At 36.6% G+C, this 9245-nt stretch overlaps 1 protein-coding gene across 1 annotated transcript; it reads left to right on the top strand.

The window, feature by feature from the left end:
• Positions 1 to 731: 731 nt before the first annotated feature.
• On the top strand, positions 732 to 1761 carry LOC148788060 (uncharacterized). Its single transcript, XM_088880314.1, has 2 exons — positions 732 to 1370; positions 1441 to 1761. The coding sequence occupies exons 1-2, from the start codon at positions 732 to 734 to the stop codon at positions 1759 to 1761; spliced, it is 960 nt and encodes a 319-aa protein (XP_088736440.1).
• Positions 1762 to 9245: the final 7484 nt, after the last annotated feature.

The raw sequence follows: 9245 nt of genomic DNA, 5'->3' as shown, positions 1-9245 counted from the left end.
TGCTACATTTCAGCCTTCATGGCATCTAACCATTCTTTCAAAATGTGAATCATTTATTCGGCTCCTGATTGGTCCATATAATATGGAGGGTTAGTTAGTTTGTTACAGTAGTTTCAGGCAATTGCTCTTCTTTGTATTTAACCTGGATTCGAACCCCTCCCGGTCATTTTTTTCATTTTTCCATGAATGAGAAACAGGGTATTTTGTCTGCAATTTATCTTTGATAATGAATTCTATGTGCTTGTTGTCTTCTGCAAGTTTTAACATGGTATCAGATCCTTTTTCGTGAAGGTCTCTGTATATACACACTACAATGCATACCTCTCTCTTCATGGATGACGAAGTAGCTTCATCGACGTTGGGAAAGAGACCTGGTGAAACTGCGTCTCAATATGAGAAGCATTTGTTGTTTGTTCATCCTTCTGGGCATTCATAGCTAACATTGACATCTTCTCCTTTGGATGGCACAAACTTTGTGGTATGAAAACGAGCAATATACGTCTCTTTTGAAACGAATCTTTCCAACACCAGCTCTTAGATCAATCAATTTTGAGCAATAGAGGCGCGTTAATATGATAGTGACATCATGGACCTGGAATTCCATGTCTAAGGACATGGTGGAATCATTCATGCATTTTAATACTTCGTGAGGACTGTGGCTCGCGATAAAGGCAAGGTATGGGTGGAGTAACGGGCCGTTAATTTACCAGTTACAGAGGGAATTGTCTTCAATGGTACAACAAAGTTTAAGTCTTACAACATATCTAACAAACGTGACAAAGCTGTGGAATGAGCTCAATTGTTTGGCACCTGAGCCAAAGTGTAAGTGTGGAGATTGTACTAGTGGTATTAACAAAGAAATTGATGAACTCACTTCATTGACTCAACTAATGCAATTTCTTATGGGCATTTATAAAACCTTCAACAACGAAGGAAGTCAGATACTTATGCTTGATCGACTGCCCAGTGTGGAAAAGGCTTTCTCTATGCTTTACACCGTTGAACAACAAAGAGCAATACAAACATCTACAAAGATAAGTACAAACAATGTGGCCTATCAACTGACTATGAAAGGAACTAAGAGAGATGATGATAAGTATGTGCAGAAAAAGAAGTTCATTGCAGATAAAGGGAATTTCCTATGCAAACATTGTCGAAGACTAGGACATGGAAAAGATACATATTTTCAATTGCATGGCATACGTGACTGGTATAAATCTCTGAATGAGCGAAGGAAGAAGGGGAGAGCTTTTCCTGCCAATGTCGATGTCAAAAGTGAAGGTATGCAGGGCACTTCAATGGGAAATGAATTGATTAAGCTGCTGCAGAAGGCAAACACTCCCTCAAATCCCATTACCAGCTATGCAAAGGTTTGCACAATTCGACGAGGAGTTTGCAGGTAATGCCGCTAAACTTCCTTGTATTGATTTGGATTGCTAGATAATTCACAGTAGGGCCATCAATCATGTATGTGAAAGCATTGTATTATTCCACTCATTCGTCAAACCCACTAATCCTCACTTCATCCACCTGCCTGATGGTTCAAAGAATTCAGTTCAATATATAGGCAGAGTTAAATTGAATGATGATATTACTTTGGAGAATGTATTCGGTATTCCTCAATTCTCTGTCAACTTGATATCTGTCAGCCAAATTTGTGGCCATACAAATTATCAGTTTCAGTTTGCTAAAGACACATGCTTCTTGCATGAGGTCTTGGTGGACGAGATCGAGAAGATGGAAGAAGGCAAGGCAAATTAATAGGTTTTAGGGTTTTTAAAACTTGTAATTATTTGACTTTTATTTAGATCGTCTTCCATCTTGTTTCTATACTAGCGATATCCTCTATGTTCCCAGAACTCGTAAATCATTTCTTAGATCAATGATGACTTTTTTATTTATATGAAATCCCCTTTCATACCTGCAAACTTTGAAGAATTCCATTGAGCAAACAAAATCAATATCCCTTGAATATAATCGACCATAAGTCGAAATGATTAGTTATGTTCAAGTCTATCTTTTTCAGATAGATCGTTTTCAGATACCCTTTCAGATTGCAAGGTTTTTAGTTCGCACGATACTACCTTTTCCAGGTCGCATAATCGCCTAATCTTTTCTGGACATGATCTTCACCTTTGTTAGGATATCTCAGGTCGCAGTCGTTTTTAGACAAATTTTAACCTTTTTTAGGTTGCAATTTTTTTCAAACAAATCCAAACCTTTTTCAGGTCGCAGTCTTTTTCAGACTCAGTTTCTACCTTTTTCAGGCCGCAGTCTTTTTTAGAATCAATTTGTACCTTTTTCAGGTTGTAGTCTTTTTCAAATCCAATTTGTACCTTTTTTAGGTTGTAGCCTTTTTCAGACTCAATTGTACCTTTTTCAGGTCGTAGTCTTCTTCTAACCCAGGCCGAGCCTTTCTCAGGTCAGTAATAATTCGTTGCAATGCTAGTTATCCCGAAAGTGCTTTTATTTCATGCGAGCATTTTTACATAGAATGTAACCAATTTCTCAAAATATTACAGTAATATGCATAATCATTTACTTCTATCACTAGTAAAAAGACTGCTCCTGCAAAAGTTAAATATCCACGGTAAAAAGTTAACGAACATACAAACATATCGATATTTTCAAGTTGTTGTCTTCTTCACCAAATAACTCTATTCTTGCATCGTGTTTTTCCTTCGTTCCCTCGAGCTCGAACTCCTCACTACTCCTTGATCTACTAGGGGATGTTCGATCTCTTCCTCCTCATATTTGCCTATCTCGATCTCGACCTCTATCCCATTCTCTATCCTTGTTTCTATTAATTTCCTCGTCGATATACTTTCGAGCTAAGTACATCAATTGTTCTACGTCTCCAGGAGGATCGCTAGCTAATGCTGACGCAAACAATCCCTTCTTCAACCCATGTATCAATATGCTCTTCGTCATATCAATCCGCAAATCCTGTACCTCTAGGATCTCGTTGTTAAATCTCCCTATGAAACTTTTTAGGGATTCATCGCTCCTTTTCTGGATCGTGAAAAGATAGGTCGCCGACCTCTTCGATCTCCTTTCGCTAGTAAAGTGAAATGCAAACTTCTGCGTCAGTTGTCCATAGGATTCGATGATACCACTCGCAAGCTAGTAAACCACTCTTGCGCTTTTCCTGTCAAAGTTGTCACAAATAATTTTACGTTAATAGAATCCGTTTGTCCGCACAAGTTCATTACTAGTTCGAAGGCAGAAATGTGTTCCTGCGGATCCTTCGACCTATCATATTTGGGTAGATCAGGTACTCAAAAATTTGGACCGACAATTTCGGTCAGAATCTTATTGGCAAAACGCGAGTCCCTATTTTGCTTCACTAGGTCACCTCGTTTCTTCAAGTCGTCTATCTGTTGCTTTAATTTTTCTATCTGCTTCCCTAAACTTTCCACTTCAGCTCTGGAGATCCCTGTTTCCCTCATCCTGATATTGCTAAATGTTGTGTTTAAACTCTTTCTTGCTAGGCTGGTTTTCAGTGTTTGTCGCATATTCCTCCTCGTGCGATTGGTTCCTTCCATGTGGTCATTTGCAATCACCTTTCTCTGCTTTTTGACCAACCTCCTCCTCTCTGATTCAGCCTGTGTAACCATTTTCCTTTCGTGTTCCACCATCACATTCCTGCTTGTTATTTCTATCATCTGCCATTCTTCATTTGTTAGATGCAATCTTCTTCCCTCTCGTCATGGAAGGATTCGTTCTTCTTGCTCGTGCCTTGATGACTCCGACATGGTGAATTATCTTTGCTGGATACCTAAATCCTTCAACCACCTTGAAACCCAATCAAACCGAACTAAAGGACCTCTTCTCAAGATTCCCACAACCGACGTCAAATGATCTGGGTTAAAATCTATGTGACCTCCTTGGTTGGGTGAACTGTCCTCCAAGCGGTTCGAGGTCGCTACCTTTTCCAGACTAGTGATTGGGCCCTGAGAAAAGTGAAGCAAATTATTAGTCTTGCTGGAGTGGCCCCCAGCTAAGACCCTTCGATGCTTAAGTTAGTATGTTTTTGAGGTGGTGAAGCAGGTTGTTGGCGAGCTGATGAGCCGAAGCGACCAAAAAGTAAAGAATGGTAAAGTGAGCATACCATAAATGCACTAACTATGGAGTATTTATAGCGTAAGACAGGGGGTCTTGTTGGTCCAATAGACTTCTTCCACGTGTCTCGGGTTGCCAGGGTCGGGTCGCCAGATCCAACCCAGGGGTAATGACCTGACCTGATAAAAAATGCGTAGATCCTTCAGGTAAAATCGTTATTTTTTGATCTTCCAGGAACAATTAGTCTTTTATAGACAAAATTAAGGCTTTCCACATCATGGCCAGTATGCTTAATCAATTTAATATATAATAATATAAAATGTAGGTAAAATTACACTTTAGGTCCTGTAACTTACTTTATTTCCACATTTATTCATTTTTGAAGAATTTAGTCCCGAGCCTTTTTCTTAAATTAGAAGTCGAGAATTTTTTAAAATAGTTGGACAAATTGAATTATTAGTTAAAAATTCAATAAATTAATTTATTCAAAATCTCAATGATCGAACATCAAAATATAAAAAAATTAATTTCTAGTTGCCCTTCTTTTAACATCTTCAGTAAAAGAATAAAACAGTAGAATGTCTATATTTAACTGCATTATCAATTTTATTAGAAACATGAATCAGTAAAGCTTAATTGTTCCTTATTGGAAATAAAAAGAATCAAGAAAAGCTAAAGAAGAATGATGATATATGCATCTTTCTCTCTACTGCGTTATGTCTTTTAATTTCTCTATTTTCAAAGACCGGTCAACTGTGGCCCTTTCAGGAAGAATTTCATTGAGTGGAGAATCATATTCTCATTTTTCAATATTCAAGAAATCCTACTAAATACATACCTTCAAAATCCAATCAAAAGGTGATCATTTTGGTTCAGCACTTTGAGTCTAATTCTTTGAACCCATAAAACGAAATTAGACTTGTGAACCCCATACTGAATTTTTGTGTTTTGGTGACTTACAAATATCACACCAGATCCAATCCAATGTGCAACTGATAAGCTCATTTTGACCTACAAAATAGCTTTGTGGTCTTCCTCATTCTCAGAAAAGATTTTGAAAGCTAATGGATCCAAATCGCCTATTTCTAAAGCTCTTTGAATCCATCACTCTTTCTCATCCTCAGCTAGAAGAGATTATCCAACCAGAACGATAAGTTTCATTCTTGATTATGCATAATCCAATTATGTGATAATATAAATTTTATATTTCACCCAATAGACATCTCCCATTTAATGTTACATAAAAGACTTTATTGATCAATATACGTAATCAAAATTGTCCAACAATAATTGAAATCACTATTTCAACCATGCTAGGTTACATAAACGCAACACTAACAGGATCACCACTAAGCCTAACTAAGTCCCTAGTCGTAATAGCCCCTCTATTGCTAAGCCCTAGGACCTTCTATTTTCAACTTTTCTATTCCTCATCATCACCTACAAACCATTCACAGATTATGTATTTAGTGGTAACCAATACCAAGAGTAGAATGGTGATTATGTTAATACTCAATTAAAGATTTTACCTTCATCAGAGTGGAGATTAGGATACTCCCTCTTTCAATGGCCATTCTCTCAACAATAAATGCAAACATCATTCAGTATCCTTGACTGACGAACAATATTCCTTTTTCCTGTACCCCTGCCTGACAGCGTAACAGGATCACTTGATGTGCTAGAAGCAATAGAAGAAGTCTCATCACTCATTCTCTCCCCCATTTGGCATCTTTGCCCTTCGCTTTAGAGATTGAAGCCTCTCCCACTAGTACTGGTTGATGCAGATTTTTCAACCGTTGTCTTATACTGGACCAACATATTGATCAACTCATGAAGGTTTTTCTCAATCCCATTCACGTTATAGTTGATAATAAATTGATCAAAAAAGGGTGGTAGTGATTCTAAGATCACATTCATTCTCAAAATCAACCTGGAGGTCTTTCAAATTTTCTACTAAGAATAGTATCATCACTCGATATTCTCATACGGACAATCCCTCAACTATTCTAGCACGTAAGAATTCCTTCATATGGTATCGCATAAAGTTCATTCATGCGGTGCATTATTGACCATACATCTTTGTACCTCTCTTACTATTTCTGGATCTTGTTACTCATCATGCCCAGTATGATACTGCGTACTGTCCAGTTGTCCTCATGCCACTGAGTAAATTTCTCGAGCGTCAAACATTTTCCTAGGAAGAACCCATTTGGCAAAGTACGAGGTAGACTTATCTAGAACATAAGTTTAGTTCTCGAAATGTTGGATTATCCTCAGATTTCTCAGCCAATTTGAACAGTTTGTTCCATCAAATATATTATCCTCAAGTATGCCGTTAAGTGGATTCTTAGACATCTACAATAAATAGAAAAATTACTAGATTATTATAAAATTATGTTCAAGTTAAGAATTTGGACTTCAATCATTAACCCTCCCACTATTTCTATAAAAACCATCGCTCTCAAATGGATTTTTGAAAAACCTTTACTTAGTGGACTTAGGGTCCACAAGCAAAATTCACGATGTTTATTTCCATTTTTGTGTCTAATATTTTAACTTGGTCCAACTAAGTGAGGGTTATTTGTTATTTATATGACCGAGACCACATCACATTTAATATTTTTCATGCATAATATTCTAAATATTAAAAACCTTAATTAAAATGCATGGAACGCAAAAATAAAAGTCTAGCACGCCACTATTCGATAGTCAAAAGCCGTCTATGAGATCTACTGAGCTCATAGTAGATCTATGGTCAGTCTAGGGTAGGCCCATTAACATACTATGGGCCTTGTAATCTCTCCTTATTTCTTTATCTCCTTCGTGGACTCCGTCCTTTGGACCTCTTCTCCATGAACCAACCCATGGCTCCTCCATATGCCTCTATTGTCTGAGCTAGTTTTTTCAATTATTACAAAAAATAAAACTAAATCTCCCTAACCTACTATACTTATTACGACTAAAAAGAAACCACAAATAGAAGTAGCGAGACGTACATGAATAGGGAGAAAATATGCCTTAAATAATTAGGCTAAAAACAAAGAGATAAGAAAATAAGTGGCATGCATGCCACAACCCAACAGAAAATAAACCATCCAATGGGTTTTGTGATCATCCATATTAATCAAATTAACAAAAAAACACATTTATTTTCAAAATAAACATGCACAAAAAATATAATACAAATCATACATTATAATAATAATATCCAATGTTATATATTAATCACATATCTAATCCAAGGGTTTTTTTATTAAAAATAATGCAACTTATTTATGGACATAAGTGCAACTGATACAAAAAATAAATTCTTGTTTGAGAACCCATTCAAATTAATTTTAGTAATTTAATTTTAGAAAATACCACATCTCAACCAAAAATTAAATTCCCAAAAATTTATTGTTTCAGAATAATATGCAGAAAATTCAGAAAAAATAAAAATTTTGAAAAAACATAAAGCAGACATGAGGAAACAATGCGCGGACCCCGCTCATGGATCTGGTTTCAGTGCATGCCTGCGCGTGCCAGCGCAGACATGCATGCACCCTTGCTAGCACGCATGCCTGCAGGAGCCCGCGCCCGGACGTGCGCTTGTCGGCACATCTACTGACATTTTTTTTTGAAACTTTTTGTTTTTATTCTACATTTCAAAGAATCAATTATATTTTAGATATTCCAAAATTTATGAAAAATTCTCAATCCCAAAATTAAATCTTGACCAATGGGTGTACCCTTAATCTTTTCCTCGACCTTCGGTGTAAAAATAAAACAAAGAAGGCCAATAATTAGGAGAAAAAATAAATAAGAGAGACAAAAATCCACATTATGTTCGACTACAAGCGTTGATTCCTCATTCTGTATCGTTCACAGTGAGATCTCGATTTCGAGACCCTCCAAAGACTAACACACCACCACTAAAGGATATGTTGATTTTGTACTAGCAAAAACTCAACAAATGTGCAAAGAATCAACAACGTTATTGTTTAACATTTGATCATTTCTTCCTCTTTGGATCTCTAAGATCTTAAGAGGGTTTTTGGAGAGAAAATAGGAGTGAAATTTTATGGGTATGTTTTTGCTCCAGCTACTGGTCGGCTATCAATATTTTAGAAACTTTATATGTGACCTTGTGACAAGATACCAATGAGCTTTAACCTAGAAAGATTTCTTCAACCATCTAACACCTCTATGCCACACCACACCCAAGGAGGAGTTTTGACTCCTTAACCTAGCCATGGTCTAACAAAGGACTTGGGCTTGCATTTTAATGGAATGAGCTTGATTAATTAAAACTAAATCAAGCCCACGTCTAATGGACTTTAAAATAAATCTAATTTAATTTATAAGTCCAATATTAAAATATACTTTGATCCAATTAAAGTATCCAAGCCTTCTATTTTCTCGCTTTTAACTTATAAAACCAATTCATATCAAACGAAGCCCAGTAAAATTAATCCAATTAATTTGAATAGCTAACTTGAAATTCTAATTAATCCAATTAATTAAACTAAAGTCATCCATCGAATGTATTGGTCTAAATAAATGAATCATTCATTCTCTCCAAGATTTAATTTAATTCAATTCAATTAATCTGACTCTCTGGAATTAATTCTAAATTAATTTCATCCCATTATAGTGGTAGGATGTGAATCTTTAAGTTCACGCTCGACTAGACTTGGGCATGTGCGACCAACAAAATTAACTTAATCTTAATTATTTTCAATTATCCTATAATCAGAAATAGCTCGTTACCATAGGTGGTCGTGTAACAACGGTCCATGGTACTAGAAACTAGGTGAATAGCAGCTTGAACATGTAGGCTCCGAATCTGTACGAGTACGGTCCTACTGTCAACCATCTCCCAGTCTTAGAGTTGGGCATGGAATTGGGTGTCGGTTCCCATCCTTGACTAGGAAACAATGCTTAATACTCGAGATGCATTTACTCTACTGATCTGATCTTAAACCTATCCCTAATCAATCAATCATTTTGGTTAAATACTTGTAGAGTCTAAAGTATCTCAGAGCGCAAAAGAGAATTCACTGACATATACTAATAGCGGATAGATCCTCTGGTGGAATCCACCGCCCTTACTATATACTCAGTATGCACTGGATAAGGCTTACGACGATCATGTCTCACGACACAATCACCGCTCGCCATATCCAAGATACATTCTTCGT

This window comes from Sesamum indicum, linkage group LG5 (genome assembly GCF_026168435.1).
Source record: "Sesamum indicum cultivar Baizhima isolate 11 linkage group LG5, ASM2616843v1, whole genome shotgun sequence".
NCBI classification, from domain to species: Eukaryota; Viridiplantae; Streptophyta; class Magnoliopsida; order Lamiales; family Pedaliaceae; genus Sesamum; species Sesamum indicum.
The sequence above is the reverse complement of the archived record's forward strand: the minus strand, read 5'-3'. Positions and strand labels throughout refer to the sequence as shown.